At 45.0% G+C, this 27,071-nt stretch overlaps 1 protein-coding gene across 6 annotated transcripts in view; it reads left to right on the top strand.

Moving 5' to 3' along the window:
- CNNM4 (cyclin and CBS domain divalent metal cation transport mediator 4) overlaps window positions 1–27,071 on the top strand; it is a 164,298-nt gene that overhangs the window by 44,099 nt on the left and 93,128 nt on the right. For all 6 annotated transcript variants that reach the window (XR_003857106.1, XR_003857108.1, XR_003857107.1 and 3 more), the window contains exon 2: window positions 26,515–26,658. Coding sequence is in view for 3 of the 6 variants with exons in the window: in XM_029604310.1 (XP_029460170.1) it covers window positions 26,515–26,658 (144 nt within the window). In the remaining 3 variants the exon portion in view is untranslated. The remainder of the gene's footprint in view (window positions 1–26,514; window positions 26,659–27,071) is intronic.

Genomic DNA, 27,071 nt, shown 5'->3' with positions numbered 1-27,071 from the left:
CAAGCATATGTGTTTGAGATCCTATGTGTGTGTGTGAGATAGAAAGCATGTATGTGAGTGAGTAATTGATAGCTTGTATGTGTAAGTGTTTTTGAAAACCTGTTCATGTGAGAATATGTGCATGGGTTTGAGATCCTGTGTGTGATTGAGAGCCTTTGTGTGTGAAAGAGAGAGCATGAATGTAAGTGTATGATTGAGAACCTGTATGTGTAAGTGAGAGAGAGCATGTGTATGTGTGATTGATTGAGAGCTTGTGTGTGACTGAGATAGAGGAGAAAGTTGCAAGCAAACCACCCCTCCTGCAAATTTAAACAATCTCAGGGCGCCTGGATATCAAACGTTCCCAGGTGTGCAGAGAAAAGCATTTTTTATCCTTATTTTTCATTATTGGGTTTTTGTGTCTGCTGTTTGGAAATATTTTATTGGTATCTAGAAATTTTTGATATGAGATTTTAATTATTGGATATTCCATTCATCAGCTGTTTAGAAATAATCTGTTCTTTTTACTTTTATGGTTTTACTGCTATTGATTTTATATTTCTTGCTTTATTTTATGAGGACTGGTGATGTTTCTCTTTTTCCTTTGTTGCACTGCATACAGAGACTCTGGCTTGTTGCAGTTTCCAGTTCAGTTTTTGTCTGCATGTTTCTAGCTGTGCTTTATGGTCTCTTTATTCTTTGTTAGGTGAGGGTCTGCCCATGTGACTGAGGTGAGGTATTCTGCTAGCAGGTAGTTTCTGTGTAGGGCTCTAGAGCAGCTTGGCTTGCTCCATTTTCCTAATAGGAGGTGTATTGGTGTCTTAAGGCCTGGTGTAATATTTTCAGTGTTGCCTTTTCTTAGGTAAGGTGGTTACTGTTTAAGTGCTGGAAATTGCTGTTTTGGTGTGGGAAGTTTATTATTTATGCAATTTCTGTTCAGACAGAGTACTTATCTTTCCCTTGTGTCATTCTTAATAGTAAAAATAATACTGGACCTTTATTTTTTATTTCCGCAGTGCATTGTAATGAGCAGTATGTCACACTTGTAAGCGTGGTCTGTCAGGTGTGTCACGATGGGGGAAAAGGCTGAGAACCATGGCTCTAGCAGACTACCTCACCTAAGTCACATGCAGAATACAGAGGCCAAAAGTATAAATATAAACGTGCAGACAAAAACTGAACTGGAAACCGTAAGAAGCCAGACTCTGCATGTGTTGCAACAATGGAAAAACTGAAATATTACTGTTCCTCATAAAACAAATACAATCAAGAAATATAAAATATCAGTAATAGTAAAACCAGAATATTTCAAACAATTGACATACAGAACATCTAATAATTTAAAACTCATAAATTATTTTTAAATTTCCCAAACAAAATATTTCAAAACATTAGACACATCAAATAACAGCCAATAATTTAAAATAATATGGATTTTTAAATTCCATATTCTCCACACCTGGGAACTTTTGATTTCCAGTCACCCTGAGATTGCTGTGGATTGTAGGGGAAAGGAGGATGGTTCACAAACTTTCTCCTCTTTTACTTACACACACGCTTGCTCTCACTCTTTCTCCCATACGCTCTCACGCATGCGCCCTTTCGTACATGTTAACACAAACATGTGCCCCCTCTCTCATGCACGCTCTCACAAACACGCGCCCTTTCTCTTTTATACGCTTGCACAAACACTCCCTCTCTTACGCACATGCTCTCTCACACATTTTCTCCCTTATGTATATGTGTTCACACAAACCCTCCTCTCTCATATGCACAGGCTTTCACACACATGCAAGCTCCCTCTCTCTGATACAGTCTCTCACACTCATGGACTCTTCCTCCCTCTCATACACACATGTTCTCGCACACACATACTCCTTCTCTCATAATGTATAATGGTAACTCTGAATTGTGTCCTCCTAAGTGTGTGTGCCAATATGTGACAGTATATGCAGCTGCAGGATATTGGCTAAGTCAGCAGAAAGTGAAGGTCATGGGAATGGCCCACATAGGATACATGTGTGGCCGGTATGGAAACCAACTACAAAGAAAGTGCAGACATTGATAAGAGATGATTCCTAGGAGCTATGGGGAGATAGTCCAGAAGAACAAACGTTTGGACACAAAGAGAATGAATGTTTGAGTGCAGGTGGTCTAGGGCAGTGGTCCCCAACCTTTTTTTCACCAGGGACCGGCTTCAAGCAAGACCATTTTTCCATGGCCCGGCGGGGTGAGGGTGGGGCAGGGGTGGGGCTTTGGTCATATGGGGGTGGGGTTATAGAGGGGGTTGGAATTTAGTGCACACTTATCATTTAATTATGACATTTATAATGTGAATGTGACTCAACTTACCATAGGTTCTCACATGCATGACACACTGACCCATGATCATCACGGGGCTAGATGTAAAAGTACAGTTTGCATCCACGGGAACCCCCCTGACCCACAATAATGGATGTAAAGCAGAATTATGACATTCCCCATACAACTCACCCTACAAAAAAGATATTCTGGTTCTGGTGTCATCTCAGTAACAGCAACTCAAACTCCTTCTACTTCCAGGCTCAATAGCCCTACTTATGAAAAGACAGCAGTTTACCACCAATGCATGTCCTCTTGAGAAAACACAACAAATAAGACCGATACAAACGCTTACACGCTAGTAAAATATCTCATCTCGGTAACAGACACAGAGCCGACCTAACATACTCCCAGGATCTGCAGTAATGCACATAAACTAATCCGCACACAGTTACACCTGTATTATGGAATACACTCAAACAGGAGCAACCCTATCTATGAAAAGGCAACACTACAAATATTAAATCAGGTCCTAAAAACCAATACACCTCCTATTAGGAAAACAGAACTAGCAAGCAGCTATAGATCCCCACACAGAAATAATTGAAAACTATACTAATAAGCAGAATAAATGTTTCAAAACAGCTATGAACAGAATAACATCCAACAATTAAAAACTCATAAAAACTATTAAACATTCTCCAAACACCAATAAAATATTTCAAAAAAGCAGACATCACACAATTAAAATGGCAGCCAATCAAGAAAAATAAACTTAAAAAGCCACCTTTACTTACCCCTTCCAGCAGCTCTCCTACTCCCCTTCCATGCAGGCCCTGGCACACACCAGAAGCAGCAGTAGAAGCTAAGCTCTATACTTATGGTCCTCTTCCTTAGTGCCCATGTCTCTCTCACACACACACACCATACCAGTCATGCCCCCATGACCAGTTTCTGTCTCTTACACACCAATCATCTCCCAAACAGTCTTTGGCACACACACACACACCAGTCACCTTCCTGAACAGTTTCTCTCATGCCATACACACACACAGGCTTCCCACTCCCATGTTCTACTTATATATGGGCTTCTCACTCTCATAATCACTTTCTCTCTCTCTCTCTCTCTCTCTCACTCACTCACTCACTCACTCACTCACTCACTCACTCACACACACACACACACACACACACACACACACACACACACACACCCACCAGTCTCTCACTCCCATGCTTGTTCTCTCCACATGCACAGGCTTCTCATTCCCATAATCACTTTCTTTCTCTCTCTCTCACACACACACACATATACACACACCAGTCACCTGATCTCTCTCATGCATATACACACACACACACACAGGCTTCCCACTCCCATGTTCTCTTTCAGATATACAGGCTTCTCCCTCCCATGCTGTGTCTCTCACACACCCAGGTTTCTCACTCCCATGCTCACTCTCTTCACATGCACAGGCTTCTCATTCCCATAATCACTTTCTCTCTGTTACACACACACCAGTCTCTCTCATTTCCATGCTCACTCTCCACGTGCACAGGCTTCTCATTCCCTGAATCACATTTTCTCACATTCACACACACCAGTCTTTTTCTCTCACACACACCGTCACCTTACCAACCAGTCTCTCTCTCTCATGCATGCACACTCACCCAGGTTTCTCACTCCCATGCTTTCTTTCACACACCCCCCCCAACACCAGTCTTCTTACGCCCATGCTTTCTCACATACCCAGACTTTTCACTTCCATGCTTTTTCTCTCTCTCACACACACACACACACACATATCAGTCACCTCCCACACACACACACATATCAGTCACCTCCCTGAGCAATCACTTTCATTGTCTCTCACATACACACACACACACACATCAGCTCTCTGACCAGTTTCTCTCACACACAGGCAGGCTGGCTGCTTCTCTCTCTTTCTCTCACTCACTTCCTCTCCCCCCCACCCCTCGAGCACAAATGGTAGCTGCAGCAGCCCCCGCAGGCCAAGAAAGAAGAATCCCATCGGCTGCGGGAGGCTCATGCTGCTGACTCCTTTCTCGATTACCGGCTGCTTCAATTGCTCGGGGGCCGATGCGGCAGCTGCCGCTGCTACTTTATCACGTGGCACGGCTCTAAATCCTTCCTGCGCACCGCGTATCACTTCCTGTTCTGGATTACGGGGGGGGGGGGCAGGCGCGGGAAGAAGAAAAGGCCAGCCACGGGTACTACAGCTTCTTCTAGCACTGCTGCCGTTCCCACTGGGCTTGAACGTGCTGATAGCCCGGCGGCAATGGCAGCGGGAGAGACCGGGAGCGCGCGACACACCTGCCGGTGCTTGGCGGCGCCGCGGACCGGCAAAAAACCCCCAACGGCCTGGTCCCGGTCCGTGGACCGGTGGTTGGGGACCCCTGGTCTAGGGAAAGGAAGCCAGGCTAGAATGACGTATTTAGAAAAGATCAATGCTTGGCAAAGGAAACCAGAAAAAATGTATACAAGCCTTGTAAGATTGTGACTTAGGGAAGGAGGAATTTTAAGGCATCTAGTGTTTTTCTTGCTGATCTTGTATTTCTCCTTTCCAAACACACATGTTGTGATTGGCAATAGTTTATTTACCATAATAAACATTTTACTAATTTTCTAAAATATCTCTGAGTCTAAGACTAATGAGGGATCAAAAACTCTTCAAAAAAAGCTTAAAAACATGGCTTTTCAAAAAGGCCTTTCAAAGTGAGAATGGGAATAGGTAGTACTAAGAAACAAGAAAAGGACATATTCACAAGCAAAAGTCACCTGAGAACATATGTGTGTTTTTATTTTTATTTTATCACACTTAAGTATTAAGTTAAAGAATTACAGTATACCGCATCTACGGGTAGCCCATAAAGGGAATTTTAATACACTTTACATATAGCTTATAATATTGAATCATGTATCTGAACAACTGCGGCACCCCCTAGTTAAAGAACAGTCCATCTCAAATTTATTTATGTGCCTATTTGTAAACCGTTGTGATGGTATATCACTAAACGGCGGTATAGAAAATTTTTTAAATAAAATAAAAAATAAAATGTCTGGTGTATTGGGGCTAAAACCATACAATACCCACATGTACACACACATATGCTTGCTCTCTGTCATTCGCACATGCACTCACACGTACAAGCTCCATTTCGCGCACACACACACACATATATATATATGTGCACAAACACACACAAGCTCCCTCTTTCTTTCACATAGGCTCTCTCTCTCACACACTTGTTCATACATTCTCTCTCCCACACGGGCCTATTCTTACCTTTTTTTTCAGGAGCCTGCAGAGGGAGAGAGGGTTCCACAGTCTACTCCTCACTCAGACTGCCGGTGGTCCTGCAGCCGCCTTCAGTCTTTGGCCGCTGGAAAGATGGGGTACGCCAGTGGCCCATGGCCTCCTTCATACTTCGCCGCCAGTGAGATGGGATGTGCCCGCGGCCTTTTTCACTCTTCAGCTGCCAGCGAGATGGGGTGCGCCGGTGACCTCTCAGGCCTCCTCTTTCATGACCCCCGCAGGATGGGGTCCGGTGGCAGCCTGTTGGGCTTCCTTTTTGCATGGGCTTTGTTCTCTTCTCTTACAGCTGGTAAGACCCTAGGTTGGGAACCACCGCTTTAGGGAGCTCACGCTGCAAAAGTTTCCGATATCCCCTCCATCACAGTGCTAGGCGCTGGCACTGTTTTGTCTTCCTGTACCTTCAATTTTTCTCTCACATCACTCTTCGATTTAGTCGATGTCTTGGGATTCATGCGCAAAATGAAGTGGTCCATGTACAATCAGCTACTTGAATTTAAACGAACCCAGGGAGACCCCTTTTTTTTTTTTTTAATATTAAGAATGATTCTATTGGCTAATACAGAGCTTTGTCGAGGGATGTCTGCTGCTCATCAAGTCGTTGCCGGGAGTTCTCCTCGTTACAGGTATTTACTGACTATTGGTGTTGTCTGGTATGTGGGTGCACCCAAATAAAGCTATTCAGTCAAGTCTTTGAACGCCTAGAGTGCACTTTGGCTTGACCAAACAGCATAGTAAAGGTAATGCCTATCATGCCGATACCATTGCCTCGCCGATGATTTGCGCGCTTGCCGTATCTCTCGCGATCTCTTGGGGTCTTCCTGCCATTATGGTGACACTTTATTCTCCCTTAACCCTCATTCGGTGTCTTAGGGACTTGGTACCCCTCTTCTTGCTGCCTTGCTCTACAGTTTGTGACTTTGGGGGTTGATGCCAGTGCCCTTGCTGCCTTTTGAGTGTGTTTGCCTTGGCTTCTGCTGTTTTCAAAGTTCTTTACAAATTTCCTTATGGAAGTTACAGTTAGTCTTATCTGTTATTTAGCCTGCCATGGATTTTCCCACCTATTTTAGGCTGGATTCCCAAGCAAACTTCTACTGACCAGCATGGACATTTGCGGAGGAGGGTAGGGCATGCAGTGAAATGCAAAATGTCGTCTATATAAAGATGTTTAGGACATGTTATCTGCATTTCTTTCATGGGGCATTGTAATCGGAACTCTGTAATATGTACCCTTTTGGTTGGTTTTTTGCTGTATGCTTTGGCAAATAGTACAGGGCTGAGATAAAAGCTGTATTAATTTTTTATATTTTTTTTACACAAGAATGTGTTGGAGAGGTAATATCTCTTTAGTGCACTAAGAAGAATGTTAGGAGCTCCAAACAAGAGTGTTCGGAAGTGGCAGTAACTTTTTAAAAGTCCAACCGAACAATGTTGCAGGACGTGCCCCTCTTGCGGGTCCTTGTGGTGTTCATTTCTGGAGCTTTCTCCCTCTTGCAGTGGCTTTGGTTGTTGATTTTTCTCTCTGCTCATGCTGCTTTGGTTCTCCATCAATGCCTTGGGACGTGAATGCAGCAGTCCCCTCTCATTCAGTGCCTTGGCCACTGCTCCTGCTACTCTGCACGTCTCTTGGTGCCTTAGGGTTTAGCTGCTACGACTCTTGCCCCTTTGCCCCTCTCTCTGTGCATTAGCGTGTCGTTACCTCAGTTGCCACTGCCTTTTCCTTCTCTTGGTGCCTTGGGGTGTTGTTTATGCTTACACTCCTGTTCCCTTGGTCGTCTCCTCGGTCAATGCTTTGGAAAGTTAATGCAACAGGAGCCTGGTCCATGGCCCTCACGCTGTGCCTTGGCATGTTTATGCCACTGCTCCTGCTGTCCTGCTCTTCTCTTGTTGCTTTCAGGGGAAGCTGGCATGCTGAGGATAGCAAAGGCGTAGTAAAAGGGGAGTCAGTCTCCAAACCTGATCTCCTGGCCGCTTCCCCAATTGATGCCAAAGAGAAACTATATTGGGACCACTAGTGACCTGTTCCAGAGATTTTCCCTGGCTTTGCCCTACCCAGGTAAGTTCACCATCTTTCAGCTGCTGGATGATTTGATTAGTCCTTTGCTCCTATTCCCAGGCCTGCTGACTGATTTGCACGTCAGGACCACTACAGACCTTCTCCAGAACATCCTCTAGTGTCAGGTCACCACATATGAAGCTTTGCCTCTCTTTCAGTTCATTGGGGTGTTTTGGCCCGCGCACAGTGACTTGGGATGATCATGCATTTTGTTTAGGCTGTTTTGTCTCTTTTAATGCTTTGGACTATTCATGCCACTGTTGTTGGTGCCCTCTATCCCTCTTTTAGTTCCTGCCACTGTCGGTGCTACTTTATGCCTCTTCTCATAGGCGCCGACGCAATTATGTTCGCTGAAAGCGGGCGCTGACTTTCAGCCCCCGCTTTTTTAACGCATGCATGGTGCCCGCAAGGGGGGCGCCATGCAATATGGAAATTAGGGGATTGCGCTAGGAAGGAGGCGCAGAGTCACTTGCGCGACCTTAGCGCCTCCTTCCTAACGCGACCCGCCGCGGCTGCCGGTTATGAAGACAGACGCCGGTAAGCTAGGTCTCGGTTTTCATAACCTGCCTGTCTGCCAGTCATGAAAATGGCCGCCAAGTTTATCAGCAGCCATTTTCATTACTGGCAGACGGCCGGTTATGAAAACCGACACCGAGTTTACCGACGTTGGTCTTCATAACTCGGTGGTCTGCAGAGTTATTTTATTTTTTTTTACTTTAAAAAAGAAGTACAGAAAAGCAGTTTTTTCTGCTTTTCTGTACTTCTTTTCAATGCGCTCAGCTATTAACGCCTGCTCCAGGCAGGCGTTAATATCTGAGCGATAAATGTGCGTCTGGGACGCACATTTATCTTTTTGCGTGCGGAGTGAATGAGTAACAGGCTCATCTACATGCATTTGCATATGATGAGCGCTAACACATTCACTCCGTGTCGGACGCGCGTTAAATAGGCGCTAATCTGCCTATTGCATTAGGGGGTGGATTAGCGCCTATTTATCCCGCGTCCGACTGCGGGTTATACAATGCGCTCGGCCCCATAGTGCCTTGCAGTGTCCATGACACTGTTTGTTATGTTTTGCCCTTTTCACAGTCCCTTGAGCTATTCATGCTGCTGTTGGGGCCACTTTTCTCCACTCTTGCTGTCTTGGAGTGCTTTTCCTCTGCTGCCGACGTCTGCCTGCTTGTTTCATTAAACTTGGATTAAAAAAAAAGCCCGTGTTAAGAGTCCAAAATAAGATGCATTGCTTCCCCCTATTTGACTTTAATGGAAACAAATTAAAATGGCAAACAAACTGAAATAAACTGAACCTAAGAGTTTTTTCAGTGCACATCCCTAATGGGGAGACATCGGAAGAAAAAGAGTGAAGAATCTTGAATCCAGCAGGTAGTGGGGTTACCAGAGGGAGGCCGCGGCAGACTAAGGTGATCAACTTCTTTGATTGCATGACTAGAGAACTAGATCAAGGGCGTGTGCTGGATGTGGTTTACTTGGATTTCAGCAAAGTTTTTATTACTGTTCCTCATAGGAAGCGCCTGAACCAACTAAGCAGCCTGGGAGTGGGCCCTGAGTTGGTGAACTGGTTTGGTGATAGATAACAAAAGGTAGTGGTGAATGGAATTCACTCTGAGGAAAGAGGTGATTGGTGGCGTGCCTCAGCAACCGGTGCTGGAGCCAATCCTCTTCCCCTTTTTTTTGTGAGCAACACTGCAGATGGATTAGGATGAAAATTTGATTTTTTTATTTTTTTTTGCAGATGATAACATCTGCAACATAGTAGCCACGCCTGAGGGAGCAGACGGAATAAGTGATTTAAGAAAGCTTGTAGAGTAGTCATCTGGCAGCTAAGTTTCAATACAAAAAATGCAGTCTTATACCTGTTGAGTGCAGAAAACCCAAGGGAGTGGTACATAAAATATGTAACAGGAAAGAAACCTTGGGGTGATTACAGCCAGTGATTTCAAGATAGGGAGACAGTGTGACAGGGCGATGGCCAGAGCTGGAGGGTGCATAAGGATGGGGTATAACTTGTGGGAAAGAGGAGGCAATTGTGATGACATACAAATCATTAGCGAGACCCCCATCCTTACAGATAGAATTGAGGGCTATCAAAATGATGCATCAGAAGCTCTGTATACATTGAGACTTAGAAATCTAACCATGGATATCCTAGAGGAGAGGTGAAATGGGGTGGAGATTTTGATAGATCCCTTCAGATACTTGAAAGGTATTACTAATGCACAAGAAAGAAACCTGTTTTAAGGGAAAAGATGTTCTAGAGAAAGGCAACATGATATATGAGGTACCAGGGGGTGGACTGAGGAGAAACGTCAGGGGAAGGATGGTTCAAACCATAGAACTCCCCTCAGGCTGGGTGGCAGCAGCTAAAAAGTCATAGTATGAGAGCTTGGGGCAAGCACAGAAGATCCTCAGTTGCTAGAAGTGGTGAGAACAGAAAGCATATTTTAGCAGCAGCACATGTTTGTGTTTATAGCACCAATCTGGCCTGATTCAACAACGAGGCTGGGGCTGCCAGAATTATGCAAAGCGGTTAGTGAAATATTAGAAGCCCTGATGGAACACCAGCATCACCGTGCCTGGGTTTGTCTGGCAGGCTGCAGTTGTAGAATCGATATGAGTCTGGAGAAGTCCTAATGGAAACGCAGGCACTTGCATAGCTGGGTCTGGCTGACGGGCAGATATTTGGGCAACAGTGGTATTGCTGCTTATTTAGATTATTACAGAGCTCTGTGGTTAGGCATGTGAGAGCTGGGTGTAAGTGGGGGGGATCTTGTGTGCTCTTCTACCCAAGGTGGAGGAGTTCAGAAGAGGACGGCCCAAAAAGACTCTCCTGGATAAGGAGAAACCTTGCAAGTGTCGTATTCTGTGGCTGGCAGCAGCCGGGATGTATCTCTGTCAGCTTGGATAGAATAACTGGGCAGAATGGTAATTTACTATGTACGTTTTCCTAGCGTGTAGCAATGGACTCAAAACAAGTGGGTATAGTGTGCTCGTGCTAGCAGTTGGAGACGGATCTGACGTCAGCACAGGTACATATACCCCCGCAGGAAGTGCAGCAATTCAGTAATTTCCGTCTCCAAAGCAGTTTGGAGCTACCTCACGCTTGCTGAGCGTTTTTCCAAATTCTAACGCATAGGGGGCAGGCTAACCCTCTTCTACCACAGGTGGGTCGAGATTACCTCGGACCAGTCAGCCCGGCCACATGAGCCGGGGGTCAAGAATGTCCTCCCCAACCTGAACCCTGCTCACTACAGATGCCAGCCTGAACGGATGGGGAGCACATTGCGAAGAACTCACCGCCCAAGGGCGGTGGAACAGAGAAGAGTCGGGGTGGAACATCAACAGACTAGAGGCGCACGGGCAGTCAGGCTAGCATGCCTGCGATTTGCCCACAGACTTCGCAACAGAGCAGTCAGAGTGATGTCAGACAACGCCACCACGGTGGCATACATCAACCGACAGGGCGGAACCAGAAGCCAACAGGTATCCCTAGAAATAGCCCCCCTGATGACTTGGGCGGAAGCGAATCTCCAGGACATCTCCGCCGTTCACATTGCCGGGAAGGACAACACCACGGCAGACTTCCTCAGCAGAGAAAGCCTAAATCCAGGGGAATGGCAGCTGTCGCCCACAGCTTTCCAGATGATTGTGGATCAGTGGGGGATGCCGGGCATGGACCTACTAGCAGACAGGTCCAACACTCAAGTACCCAGATACTTCAGCCGCAGGCGGGATCCGCTATCCCAGGGGATCGATGCCCTGGTACAGCTATGGCCTCAGGGGATTCTTCTATATGCCTTTCCTCCATGGCTCCTGCTGGGCGCCATTGTACACAAGATTCAGCGGCACAGAGGCCTAGTTCTTCTAGTGGCCCCGGACTGGCCAAGAAGACCCTGGTACGCAGACATGAGAAGATTACTGGCAGGGACTCCACTACCCCTGCCTCCACACAGGGACCTGCTGCGGCAAGATCCCATCCTCCACGAGGATCCAGCTAGACTGAAGAAAAGAGGATACTCGGAGCCGGTAATAGATACACTCCTCCGAGCACGCAAGTTCTCCACATCACTAACATATATAAGGATCTGGAGAGTATTTGAAGCCTGGTGCGAAACTCACGGCACCAATCCACATACCGCTAAGATCCCTATCATTTTGGATTTCCTGCAAGATGGACTTCAGAAGGGTTTGTCCCTCAATTCCATCAAGGTTCAAGTGGCAGCGCTATCCTGCTACAGCCCCAGGAGTGACGGCAACAGCATCGCCACACACCCAGACGTTTCACGTTTCCTGAAAGGAGTCAAACACATTCGCCCGCCACTGAAGTGGCCAGTGCCCCTGTGGAACCTCAACCTAGTGTTGGAATTTCTAGCGGGACCCGCCTTCAGACCACTTCGAGGCCTGTCCCTCCGTTTGTTAACCTTGAAGATGGTGTTCCTGCTGGCCGTATGCTCGGCACGCCGCATCTCAGAGCTACAAGCACTGTCCTGCCGTGATCCGTTTCTCAGAATCACTCCAGAGGCTATCCATCTTTGCACGGTTCCTTCCTTCTTACCCAAAGTAGTCTCACACTTCCATCTCAACCAAACCATATCCTTGCCTACCACGGAAGGTTTGAAGAAGTCGGAAGAAGGTCGAATACTACGCCATCTCGATATCGGCAGGCTGCTGTCCAGATACCTGGAAATGTCAGAAGCAGTACGAAAGACGGACCACCTGTTCGTCCTTCAAAGCGGGAAGAAGCAAGGGGAAGCGGCCTCACGGGCAACCATCGCCCGCTGGATCAAAGAAGTTATCAAGGCAGCCTACGTAGAAGCGGGAAAACCACCACCTCTACGGGTCAAGGCTCACTCTACCAGAGCGCAAGCGGCCTCTTGGGCAGAAACTAGGATGCTGTCGCCTGCAGACATATGTAGAGCGGCGACGTGGTCCTCCCTCCATACCTTCTCCAGATTCTACCGTCTGGACGTCCAGGCCAGGGAGGACACAGCATTCGCGAGGGCAATCCTGAACGGACCTCGGGCAGCCTCCCGCCCAGTCCGGGAGTAGCTTTTGTACATCCCACTTGTTTTGAGTCCATCTGCTACACGCTAGGAAATGTAGAGATTACTTACCTGATAATCTCGTTTTCCTTAGTGTATGCAGATGGACTCAGCATCCCGCCCGGCTGCCGGCATACATGGGGATTCACCGACTCACAGTAAGCCATGTTTTTCTTATAATAGGCTATCCACCCTGTCGGGTGTCGACGCCTTCCGGTTGAGAACACTGGCGGTCTCCAGCTACTATCAATCGGTCAGGGTAATCCTGTTCATTTAATCGATCGGTCAGCTACAGCTTTTGCAAGGAACATTACTGAATTGCTGCACTTCCTGCGGGGGTATATGTACCCGTGCTGACGTCAGATCCGTCTCCAACTGCTAGCACGAGCACACTATACCCACTTGTTTTGAGTCCATCTGCATACACTAAGGAAAACGAGATTATCAGGTAAGTAATCTCTACAATGTGCACATTTGTATATAATATGCAGAGAAATATTGCCTCGTTTTGTCATACTTTATTGCCAGACGTCTTGTGGGACCAAGTGTTGGGGATTTTCAGTCCTGCTTAACGTAGCACATATTAAGAGAAGGTAGAAGTCTTTGGAGAAAGAGGAAATGAGCAGGCCTTGTGTCAGTAGAGGGATAATGGGTTCAAAGTGACCCCCATGCCAGCCTTGGTTGTGGGAGAAGTATCTGAGCATGGGAAGTAAGTCTGTGGGCCAAGAGTCAGGGTTCAAAACCTGCTGCCACACCTTGTGACCTTGGGCAAGTCACTTCACCACCCATTGCCTCCACTGCAAACTTAAATTGTGAGCCCTCTGGACATAGGGAATACCCCCAGTACATGAAAGGCAGAATGTAAATCAAATAATTAATAATAATGAGAGGAAGCTGGCTTTTGAGTATTTTCTTTGGAGCGGTTTAAAGTTAGGAAAGGAGAAATGAGACCATTGAATCTGTGTTCTAGAGGAAGGGGATGAGTAGTAGGAGGTTATTTTTAAAAGATGGTGATGGCATTGTTTGGGGGGGGGGGGCAGATAAACAAGCTGTAATTGCCAGCATTGGAATAAATGAGTGCTTTAGATTCAGATGCAGTGCTGAGCTCATAGTTTTATTCCCAGCTTTTTACATTTTTGCTTTTGCACCTGCGCATGTGTGAACTTTGGCTTGTGCTGCTGGGACAAGAAGATCCTGTATCTGCATGAGCCCTGCCACACCTGACGTAGGGCCAGATGTACTAAAGGCAACTGCAAGTCCTAGAATTGCACACACAGTGTAAGGGCCCATCTGGTATGTCCGTTTTCCATTACTGCTACGGTACCAGAGAGCCTCGAGGAAGGCACTGCCTTCACATCTTTACAACTAAGGATCCTCTGTTTCCAGCGCATGCAACCTTGAATAACTTTTTAAAGAAGGCAAACTATTCACATGATTCACTCAGATTACAGTAGAAATCAGATGCTATTACACAAGCAAGTCATCTTGCCAAGCAGGTTTGTCTCCCTCTTCCCTGTTCTGACCCTTCCTTCCCCAATTCTTGCTAAATCCCCTTCATATATAGCCACCTTTCACAATGTTATTTATACTTGTATATAACTATCTGATCTTCATTTCCTCTCTCATTCCAAGTTATTGTTTTCCTTGTTATATGTAACTGCTTTTCTGCACTATTGTTTAAATGGTAAAGTTTATTATAATTTCACCCCTGTTTCTTGTGAACCAGCATGATGGGACCACCGTCTTGAATGTTGGTATATAAAAAACTTAAATAAATAAATAAATAAATAAATATATGCTATAAAAAAAAAAATGTGACTAGGTTTCTTCTGTCCATAAAATGGGGACCAAATTATTCTTTCACTCCCCTCCATTTGCACCTCATTCTCACCTTTATGAGTTTTCTCATGGAAAGTCGCCTTCTTGATGTCGGTTGTTGGTGCCTCCTCCACCTCTGCTGGAAAGCTCATACATGTATCCTTTCTGTGAATAAATATTTTGTGGTGCTGCTCTTGAGTTTAACCCTTTTAAGCCTTGTACCATCCATGACTTCTTGTCTTGGAACTTTCTTTCCTCTGACAGTTGCTTGAATGTGCATTGTTTATACCAGGGAGATATTTGAATGTGTCTGTCATATTCTTCTCTCTTTTCTGGGATGTACATATTTAGGTCATTAAGAATCAACTCATAGGGAATACGGTGCAGATTTTGCACCACTTTGATAACCCTGTTTGGAGCTGCTTAGGACAAAGGACAAAAAGTCCAAAAAGAATTGGACAGATAAGCAATCTCAAAGATGTCTTAATTCCGAAACTTCTGAAATAGGTTTGATAATAGTGTCTAATTTACTTAGCTAGATTTCAGATAAGAGTAACAATATTCCTATTCAACTAGTCTGTTTATTGCTGGCAGCTTTGTCCTCTTATGAGCGTCAGCTCAGTTGGAACTTGCCTCTGTTAGGGGTAGGGAAGATGAGTCTACTGGGTTTCTCACTCATCTCTTTTTGTCGTATTCCTTCTCTCCTCTAGGATACACTTATTTCAGTCCTTAAGTCTTATCTCATAGAGATGATGGTACAGACTCTGCATCATACTGAAAGCCCTTCTCGGAACAGCTCCCTTTCCTGCCTGCTTGGCCATTGGAGAAAAAGCCTTTTGGTGAGAGGCATTAGCCATGACTCCTTATTAAACCCAGTACATTTAGAGTCTTGCACCAGCCAGTAGGTGTGCAATAACTGGGACTCCCTCCAGGGGGCTATGAGAGCTGCCTCTGCAGCATTCCTAGCCCGGCCAGCCTGAGAAGCTGGGAATTGAAGCCAGGTCTCCCCTACAGCACTGCAAATGGGTGCATAATTGACCAGTTTTAATCAGTCAGGAACTGGGAGATCTTTCTTCTAATCCAGTAGCTGTTTACTGTTTCTCCTCAATCTAACACCTGTCATGGCTCTCCCTGATGTTCCATGGTGTTAGAATCATGTAGCTTCTCACTATAGATAGATGTGCAACCAGCACCAGAGGTATCTAATGATACTTTGGCCCCATATATGCAGGATGAGCCTTAAGATACAGAAATGTGATTCCTTCTTATCTGTTTTTATGTACGTATTTATTTACATACAATTATATACAGTCCTTCCGAGCTGATAAAACTCTTAGGCATTCTAGTGCTTCCTTTATAAAACACTATTATGGGGTTACTAGATTGATAGAAATAAAGATAAATATCAGGTGATACCTTTTTATTGGATTAAATACAGTTCTTGACTAGACAAGGCTACTGGATAGAATTTTGTCAGGTCCCTGTTCCCAAATCCATGGAGTCCATCCCTTTTATAAGGCTGCTTGGGACAACTGATCCTGCTTTGCCTCTAGCAGATCCAGGAGATGTGGAAGCTGCCTTTGGATGCGGGAGCAATTTGACAGCTGTAATATCTCATTGAAGGAAAGGGTTTAAGGTTTAAAATTCCTTTATCGGGAAGATTCAGACTGGTGTTCATTTGGCTACAACATAGGCAGACTAGGATACATATCTTCGGATGTGTTTTTTGTAATACTCAAAAAAAAAATATAGGAAGTCTCAGCTTCTTCTGTTGCAGAAAATATCTCTGCTCTGTGATGAATGCTAGTAAGATTTCTGACAGATCACAGGTGCCCTGATCCTCCCACTAGTCTTGTGTTTTCTGTATTAATACAATACCTAAAGATCATCATACCTCTCCTGCCACTTTGCCCCCCTCTCTCTGTGTAGTAGAGTGTCATTGACTCAGTTGCCCCTGCCTTGTTCTTTTCTTGGTACCTTTTGCATTATGCAGTTAAAAATAGTGCACTTCTCTCTTCTGGTGATCCAATTCTTAAATAGTCACATAATGAACACAAAACCACATTTCCGAAGAACTCCCCAACATGGCTCCGTTTTTCGTAATGGATCTGCCTCAGGGGGATTTTCTTATTCGGTATTGGATACCAAGTTTCGTTTGGGTTTTTTTTATATTTAAATTTTTATTAATCATAACATAATGAACAGTGAATCCTTTACATCATAAGGTGTGATATGATATGAGAGTGATATAGAAACAAGTCACCATAACATATATCGAGACTAAGACAGCGTAAACCCCATAAGTATCGATAGAGGCAAATGTGTTGTGGATTCACCCACTGACACCTTATCCCTGACAGTTTTTCTATCCCTAACCTCCTCCGCCTCCTATATATGCAACAGTGAGTAGAGTACAATCCTGTTGAGAAGCAAATGTAAGGATAAAACAAATAGTCAGACCATATCACTAGCCGCTGTGAAAATAAAGTGCATAGAGCATCACATCAAACAGTGACCTAAGATGGAGACCCGGAGTCCTGTGCAGATTTCCATGTTGAATAAACTTGCCAAGTCTTTTCAAATTTAAGGACACATTTGTGTTGATGAGCAGTGATTTTAGACAATAAATATATTTTACAAAGTTTCGTTTTAGTAACTATTCCACAGCATTCCGCTAGTAGCTGGGTCTTCCTATCTTAACCAGTGTTAAGTTTTGTCTATCAACATCTTTAACTTATCTTTGGTGCCTCAATTCTCACCAGATGGTGAAGTTACGGTGAAAATTTAGGAGCAGAAGAACTGTCTCGGGGATCAAATGGATATTGGATGTAAATAATTAAGAGGTTAAAAATAAATTCTCTGTTTTGTTTTTCATCTTCTGTATTGACACATCACAATGCATGTAGACTTGCTTGTAATAGAACTTAATGTAATGTGTTTTTTTGGGCCTAACCACATCGATTACGTAATTTGCTTTGATGTGACTGACCAGCCATGAATGGCAGAATAAAACTACTACATTAAATGAAGTTGGGGACCTTCTACATAGCAGTACACAACACTTGCCATCTGAGCCACTGAGCCGGCCCTCACAGTATATTTCTAAGAACTCCAGAAGCACAAGGAGTGCAAAGGTTTCTTTGTTTATGGCACCAGAAGGGAGTAAACTCTGGGAAGCTGCCACAATCTGAGTGCAGCAGCTTAGACACTTTTAGTAGTTTATCTTTACAGGGATCGGTGTTGGGACCGGTTCTGTTTAATACCTTGCGGAAGGGATAGAAGGTAAAGTAAGTATATCTATTTGCAGATGATACTAAGAACTGCAACCGAGTGGACATGCCTGAAGGAGTAGAAAGAATGAAAAGTGATTTAAGAAAGCTTGAAGAGTCGTCAAAGACTTGGCAGCTGAGATTCAATGCCAAGAAGTGCAGAGTCGTGCATCTGGGGTGCAGCAATCCAAAAGAGCTTTATGTGATGGTGGGTGTGAAAGACTGATGTATACGGACCAAGAGAGAGAGCTTGGGGTGATAGTGTCTGGTGATCTGAAGATGGTGAAGCAGACAATAGCTAAAGTCAGAAGAATGCTGGGCTGCATAGAGAGAGGAATAACCAGTAAGAAAAAAGGTGATAATCCCATTGTTACAGGTCCTTGGTGAGGCCTCACCTGAAATACTGAGGTTAGATCTGGAGCCTGTATCTCAAAAGGAATAGAGACAGAATGAAGGCGGTCCAGAGAAGGGCAATCAAAATGGTGTGGGATCAGTATCGGAAGGCGTATGAAAGGCTGAAGGATCTAAATACATATATTCTGAAAGAGAAAGAGACGCAGGGAAGATATGATACAGACCTTCAGCTACCTGAAAGGTTTTAATGATGCATGAACTGCAAACCTTTCCTTTGGAAAGGAAACAGTAGAACTAGGGCTCACAAAATGAAAGTCCAGCGGGGGACAACTCAGAACCAACATCAGGAAATATTTCTTCACAGACAGGGTGGTGGATGCCTGGAATGCCCTTCCAGAGGAGGTGGTGAAGACAAAAACAGTCAAAAAAATTCAAAAGAGCACGGGATAAACACCGTGGATCCCTAAAGGCTAGAGGATGAAAATGAAGAAAAGAAAGCATGGAGGTAACTTGCTGGTGCGGTGGTTACTACCCTTAACCAATAAGTTTTGATGCAACTGCAACATTACTCTCAGCTTCAATGGCAGGGGAAAAGGGGAATTGGATTTAGACTGCAACCAATGAGGACCCCGACTTTTTCGGTCCGGGGAACCGATAGAAACAACTGTAACATCGCTCTTCATTTTGATGGCGGAGGGAGGGGGAAGAGGAATTGGATTCAGATGACAACCAACACAGGCCCTGACTTTTTGATATGTTTATTTAACTACCTATATGTCCCACAATGTGTCTTTTCTCACAGCGTCCGCATTGCTTCACTGTTTTCAGTCTTTCCAGACACAAGCTGTCACTTGACCCTTCAGGGCTGTCCGTGCCCCCGATGTTATTTACAAACGGACTCCACGCTCATCCGCCACACTGTTTATCAGTTGCTCCTCGTTCGAACGCCAGCTACAGCAGACTATAAGGGTGCAGCCCACGCCCCCAACGTAGTTTTACAACGACACGGCCACGCTTATCTCATCACCTCATTTTGTTTGTAGCCTTCTTTTTACAATCCAAACAACGGCCGCTGCTCAAGGGCCCTCCACACCCGACGCTGCAGCGTTTCGGTGGCACTTGGTCGCCTGCGTCAGGGGATCAGTTTGGACGTTCCACTTCACCAGGCCGGCTCCAACCCCCCGCCATTCATTCTGCTCACAGATGAGCGTGGAGTTCATTTGTAAATAACATCGGGGGCACGGACAGCCCTGAAGGGTCAGTGACTGCTTGTGTCTGGAAAGACTGAAAACAGTGAAGCAACGCGGACGTTGTGAGAATAGACACATTGTGGAACCTAGAGGTGGTTAAATAAACACTTGGGACTGTTTTTAAAAGGTATTGGGAGTTGAGTAAGATTAAATATTGACCAGACGAGAAGGATGTAAATGTTTTAATGTTCTGGGATTTTGGGGGGGGGGATGTTGGTAGATTGAGTGGGTGTGCGTGAGTGGGGGTTGAATGAGTGTGAGGCAGCAGAAGGGGTTTTTTTTTTGGGGGGGGGGGGGTAAATGTGCACTTGTATGACATAATTATTTAAGGAGTATTACAAGTATTGCTAAAGATTATAGTGCGAGTTGATAGAGGTTTGTTTATTGTGAAAGAAATAAAGTGATTTAAAAAACCAAAAAATTGAGAATAGTTGTTGATGCAGACTGTTGCCCTGTAAAGGGTGTTTCATTGGATCAAAATCTTTAACAAAGTCTCTTGCTGTGTGAGACACCAGCGTCTGTTTGCTACAACTGTTTATTTATATATAAATAATAGGAGAATGACTCATGTGTGGTGTATTTGCAGGTGTGCTATGTAAATAAGGGGAAGAACTGTTAGTACATGGCACTGTACAATGAGGGCAGGTAAATACATTATTGTGTTACCCACGGAGGGGGGCGACACTCTGTTTTGGAAGCTTTTAAGAGCAGGTTAGAAAAATACGTGTACGTATATTGGACACAGGATAACATACAAAGTGAGGTTGAATTAGTACAGGTTTGAAATTGGCTGGACTGGTCTGGGGACATGGGATCCTGTCTGGAGGCAGGGAATGGACACCTAACTTTTTGTGGTTCCTTCCAAGTCTAGTCAAAGATTGTATAATAATTGGGATTTTTTTTTTATTTTAAATGGTTGTCTCTATGAACAAGGAGCTTTAAAGTGAGCATAATGGCTCCCTTGGATATTACCCGGTGTGTTACTGTGCCCACTTCTTAATAGGGACACTTAAGTATCCGTGAGGTCACTTTAGTTAAAGCTCAGCTGGATGATGAGGTGAGGGAATTCTTCACAGCTCTGTCACCCTCGCTTCCCCGAACAACACTCTTGCCCATTTTGGTGCTGATGCAGCTCCAGGGCCTTTCAGCATCCTCGCCCGTGCTGACGGATCTGTGCCCAGTGCTGGGATGTTTAGTAGACAGAGAATTTAGCTTGGGTGGAGCCCCTTGCTCTTGCCACACTTTTCAAAAATCTTTTGCAGAGCTGCAAGCAGCCAAGGTCATGAGGTTAACACTTCCTTGGCTTTCAAGTAATGAGTTTGTTTAAAGACCTCTTTACCTAGTAGTTCCTCCGTTTTCTTCCAGCTCATTCAAAATCTGTGCTGGCATCCTGGCACTTTGAGCCTTCATTTGCAAACTACCAGGGATTTAACCCCTATTTTAATAGACCTAACCTCCCACTGTTCCTACTATGGTCATTGCAGCAGTTCTCCTGAGGCCAGGAGCCATGCACCAAGGCTCCTTCTGGACCCTTGGCTCATGGGCTTTAAATCTGTCCACCATGGTTCAACATCCTCAGCTCTAGCCATCCAAGAGTGTGAAAGGTCCAAACTGGGTACCCTCCACATGGTGGCAAGCAGTGCTGCCTTTGAGCTGGCCTGACATCAGATCTTGTTAAAACCAGGAATGTTTAACCTTTGTAAAAAAGTTTCTGCTATTTGGCAGATAACCAGTTTACAGAAGTACTTAAACTTTTCACAAAGTCTCTAGTACAGGGCTTCCCTAAATGGGTCACAAAACCACAGCAGCATTAGTAGTGGACGGCAGGGTGCAGCCTGAGAGCCAGCACATTCTCACAAGCCTTGCAGTGGCCCCAACTTTTCACAAGTTCTATGCAAAAGGAAATCTTGCACGAGGAGGGATTTGGAGCCTCTGCAGGGCCTGAGAGCTTGCATTGGCTCATGGGCCCCATGCCAACTTTCATTACTAATTCTGCTGCTCTTGCAGATCACTGTCTGGTTTAGGACCCACCCCTGAACCTGTCCAAGAGAAAAATATTGCTCCTGTCATCAGCCAGTTCCTCTCTTCCCACCAGTTGTATCTGCTTTTAGCCCAAGCCCCAAAGAAAAATGTTGCTGCTAACCCTGGCCTAGAAGGATGTTTAGAGAAGGGTCAGTTTGAAGGGTGGGATCAAAAGCAGGAAGAGTTTGAGGGTTGGATCAACTATAGAGGAGGTTGGCTATGGAGGGTGAGAGAGGGGCACTGAAAGAAGATTCACTGGAAGATGTAAGAGAGAAACTGGAGAGTGAGAACAGGTCTGCTGGGGAGATGTGGAAGAGGAGGAGGTGCTAGGGGATGGGGATGAAAGGGAAGATGGAATGGAGGATTGAGTGAAAGAGAGGGGATGACAGGATCAGTTGGGGTTATATGAAGGATTTGTGGGTGAAAGAGGTTCGGCTGGGGAGGTAACAGGAGCTGGCAGATGTAAGAGGGTGGAGGTTGAGAGAGAGGCTCAGCTGGAGTTTGGTAACGGTGAGAGTGGAGTAGTGGTTGTAGGGAAACCACACCCCTTCTAATTTATTTTGGTCATCCTCTGGGATAACGGCTAAAAGGTTTGAGAATCGCTGCCCTAGTACAAGGGAAAATGATTTACTAAGCCTTCTCTGAGCAGCACTGAAAAAGTACTGCATATTTCTGGTTCCTAACATCCTAGTGACAAGAGAGCTCCAATCCATTCTGTTCTATTCTTGCAGTGTGGAGGTCTCGGGCATCTCTCTTCTGATGTCATCAAGGCCTTAGCTAGCATGGAGCAGTAATTATTGTGTTGTCAGCCTGACTATTATGAAAGAAATAGTGTTGACATTTATATGAGCTGGCGCCTTGGCTATGCAGTTGGTGGAAGGGGACAACAAAAGGAGCTCTCGGAGACGATGATGAGCTCTTGAGAGAAACCACTTATTAGAAAAGTGATTCTCAACCTTTTTTTGGTCGGGACACACCTGCCAGCTGATTCTCACAAGCATGACACACTGAACATGTGACCGTCACGGGGCTAAATTTAAACATACATTTTGCATCCACAGGAACCCCCTCGACTCCCAACAATGGGTGCAGAGCAGAATTGGGCATTACCCATACAACTCACCATACAAAAATATATTCTGATTCTGGTGACATTTCAGTAAAAGCAAAACAAAATCCCTCTACTAGCAGGCGCAATACCCCTCCTTATGAAAAGACAGTAATTTAGCACTAATGCATGTCCTATTGAGAAAAGACAACAAATAAGATTGATGCCTCATCTCGGTTACACAGACAAAACTGACCTTCACCAAGTATGGAGAGTAATTGGAATGGAAAACCAAAAATCCCACTCTGCATGCAGTGCAAACCTGGAGAAATGGAAATAGAAATATAGCACCTAACATAGTCCCAGGATCTGCAGTAATGCACACAAACTAACCTGCACAAAGTTACACTTGCATTATGGAACATACTCAAACAGTAACAACCCTACCTATGAAAAGGCAACACTACAAAAATGTAACCAGGCCCTAAACACCAATACACCTCCTGTTAGGAAAACAGAACAAGCCAAGCTCCCCTATGAGGAAAGACTAAAGAGGTTAGAACTTTTCAGCTTGGAGAAGAGACAACTGAGGGGGAATATGATAGAGGTGTTTAAAATCATGAGAGGTCTAGAACGGGTAGATGTGAATCGGTTATTTACTCTTTCGGATAATAGAAAGACTAGGGAGCACTCCATGAAGTTAGCATGTGGCATACTTAAAACTAATCGGAGAAAGTTCTTTTTCACTCGGTGCACAATTAAACTCTGGAATTTGTTGCCAGAGTATGTGGTTAGTGCAGTTAGTATAGCTGTGTTTAAAAAAGGATTGGATAAGTTCTTGGACGAGAAGTCCGTTACCTGCTTTAATTAAGTTGACTTAGAAAATAGCCACTGCTATTACTTGCAACAGTAACATGGAATAGACTTAGTTTTTGGGTACTTGCCAGGTTCTTATGGCCTGGATTGGCCACTGTTGGAAACAGGATGCTGGGCTTGATGGACCCTTGGTCTGACCCAGTATAGACATGTTCTTATGTTCTTATCCTCACACAGAAATAATTGTAAAGCTATACTAATAAATGTTACAAAACAGCTGATGAATAGAATAACATCCAATTAAAAAAATAATTTATTTATTAAAAATTGTCCAAATACCAATAAAATATTTCAAAACAGACACATCACATAATACCCAATTATTAAAATGGCAGTCAATCAAGAAAAATAAACTTAAAAAGTTACCGTTACTTACCCTCTCCAGCAACTCTCCTACTCCTTTCCCTTGCAGGCCAAAAGCACATGCCAGAAACAGCAGTGGCTGCTGAAGCTCTGTCCTCACAGTCCTCTTCCTTTAGGGCCCACAATCACACACTCATCAATTAGACCCCATGACCAGTCTATCTCTTACACACCAATGACCTCCCCAACCAGTCTCCCTCTCTCTCTCACACCAGTCACATCCTTGACCAATCTTTCTTTCTTCCTCACATACACCAGTCATCTCTCTGACCAGTCTTTCACACACACCAGTCACTTCCCTGACCAGTCTATCTCTCTCTCACACATGCTCACACCCATGCTCTCAATCACACACATGTTCGCTCTTAGACACATACTGTGAATCACACTTGCACAAATACACTGTTTTACTTACATACAAGAGTCAGTTACACACACATGCTCTCTCTCCCTCTGGCTCGCTCTCTCTCATAACCCTCCCTTCTTCCTAACACAAATGGCAGCTGGAGTTGCCTCCTCCTCCAGCCCCTGCGGCCCAAGAATGAAGAATCCCATCAGCTGTGGGGGCTCTCTGTTCTTTCTCCCTTCGCTGACCACCGGATGCACTTCATTTTGGTCCGGGCCCGCATTTCTGCCGATACTTTATGCAGCATGGTCGTCTCTTCTTCCCGTGTGCTCCACTGTACATCACTTCCTGTTCCGGGCTGTGGGGGCGGGAGGAAGAAAGGGCCATGCCGCTGATGTTGCCAGCTCCCACTAACGCTGCTGCCGTCCCTGCCTGGACGGAACAGCAGCAGTGTTAGTGGAAGACTATCTGCATCTCGCTGGGATAGAGGGAGGGAAGCTCATCCAGGGCAGTGGGACACCAGGAAGCCGCGACACACCGGTTGAGAATCGCTGTGTTAGATGAATGAAGACAGTGTGGATGGCAGGGGAGAGAGAATAAAGGAGACAAGTTTTGTGGATGGAGGAAATTTTTTCCTAGTAACTGGAGATTGAGTTACTAGATGACTCCAGATCATCCAGGGTTGGAACCAAAACAGTTTGTAAATGTCTCAATAAATGATTGTATTTGGGAGTGCCTTGCTATTTTTCTTTGCTATGGATGGCGGAGCCACTTAAGCAGTAGACTGCATCCTCTTTTGAGTACAGTACTGCTTGATAGCTTCTTATTCCAGCCTTCTCCCCCCACCCGGTATTTACAATATTTCCAAGCCATCAGCTCCAGCCCTGATTTTACCTCATTTCTCTCTCTTGGTTTGCTTTTCTGGTTTCCTTGGGGAATGTAGCATTACAGGTCCATAGAATGGGGCAAAACCAGTCCTGGCGCAGCCATCTGGTAACCCATTCTCAACCAGACTTTTCTTCGAAGGGGGATCCAGGAGATGAGGCCACTCCCTTGCCCGCTGTTGGAATACCTGTGTACCTGTGCCTGGTGAGGAATGGTTTTGAAGGCTACTGGTTGTAAGAAATAATCAAAACTATCTCTGAGTTCTCCCAACTCCTGGTCTGTTTGAGATCCATAGGGGGCTACAGTACAAGTACCTGCAGCGTGGATACTTCAGTTCTCATTCACATGCTCTTTGGGCCCTCCAAGGATGATTGGCTTAGGTAATAATCACCTTTTTTCTGTTCAATCTCTTTCCTTCTGCAAGCCTCCAGCCTTCTTTGGTCCTTCTTCCTGACTTATTTGCTCTCTAAATCTCTTTCAGACCTTTTTCCTTTGTAGTGAGCCATGTGATATTCTGCCAGCCCACTCAACTCTTTCTTGCCTTCTGCCAGGAAGAGCCATTGTACTGCAAAGAGCAAACCGTGGGATTTTGCGACTGGGTTTTAAGGAATCCTAGATCCTGTTGCATTTTTGTAAATACAAAGAGGACAGAAAATGAGCTTAGGGCAGTCTGTGAAGATGCATAAGGAGGATTTGAGGAACAGGGAGGAAAAGTCAAGGGTGTATGGACTTGTACAGATTTAAAGAAAAAAACAAGTGTGGAAGGAAGGTGCTAGAATGAGCAGTTTTGAGATTCTCATGTTCTCATAGTTTTTAGACTATGCGAGATCCCAGTCTGACTCTGTCTTGGGGGATTTCAGGACCGGAAGACATCCTGGGATCCAGAATCCTGAATCCATTAAGTGTCTCTATGGTGTAATAAAGATAGACGGTGAGATTCTGGGTTGGGGCCTCCCAGGCTCTAATTACAGGCCTTGTAATTATACTTTCTGTAATTCCATAATTACTGGCAATCTTAGCATGGCTTCCCTCAGGAGGACTTGCTGTATATGTTCATACAGCCATCACAGTGGGAGGTACGGTACTGGACTAATGTTTCATTCTGTGCTGAGCCCCCTTGAGCTCCTGGAAATTAACTTGCTTTTCGACATAGAGTCTGTGGGTTCATTTGGCACGTGTGAGAAGGAAAGCATAGGCCCGGTCCAGGGAGCAGATTTGCCAAACAGCCCAGAGAGTAGAGAGAATAAGTACCAGCCTGCTAAAGATAATGGCTGCCAGGGTATGTTAAAGGGATGAGATGTGGGAGGTGGGAATGTGTTACAAGGCTGAGAGACAGATGGGGGTGAATGGATACAGGGATGTAGGACTGAGGTATGGGACATGGGAATAGATATAAATGTGTCACAGAGCTGAGATACAGGAGGGGGTGATGTATTACAGGGTTTTCTCTCCACTGAAATTAGAGGGTTGTCTTTTCTCTGTAGTTTGCTCAGTGTAACAAGGTTTGTTTGATATTTGTGGGATTTTGTTTTGTTTTGCTGCTTCGCAGGTAAGTCACACTTGGCCATTGTTCAGAAGGTGAACAACGAGGGTGAGGGAGACCCCTTCTATGAGGTCATTGGACTCGTGACCCTGGAGGACGTCATCGAGGAGATCATCAAGTCGGAGATCCTGGATGAGTCGGATATGTACAGTGAGTTTTTTTTGTGCTTACATGTCATCCTGCCTGTCTCTGATGCTTTATCTGCATGTAAAGTGTAAAGCTCGCTGCTCTCCTTTCCCACACGTCGGTGGATTAACTGAATCCCTTGATTTACATCACATTATAGTGGACTCTGCTTCCTTGGGAGCTCCCTGGCTGCCAAAGAGATCTCAGGTGACATCACATGCATTGATGTGTGATGCCATAAATGATAGTTCAGTGGTAGTAATAGAGCAAGTGTATGTGTACGTCACATTATAATTAGAATTAATATTTTGAATAAGATCTGCCTTAGGGCTTCGGCCTCTTGCCTCCGAGGTTTGCATCAACCTGTAAGCCCTAATGACGTTTCATTATTTTCTAAGGGGTTTGCCATGCAAGGGTTTGCAACTAAAATCTCTTCA

This window comes from Rhinatrema bivittatum, chromosome 5, assembly GCF_901001135.1.
Source record: "Rhinatrema bivittatum chromosome 5, aRhiBiv1.1, whole genome shotgun sequence".
NCBI lineage: Eukaryota > Metazoa > Chordata > Amphibia > Gymnophiona > Rhinatrematidae > Rhinatrema > Rhinatrema bivittatum.
The sequence above is the reverse complement of the archived record's forward strand: the minus strand, read 5'-3'. Positions and strand labels throughout refer to the sequence as shown.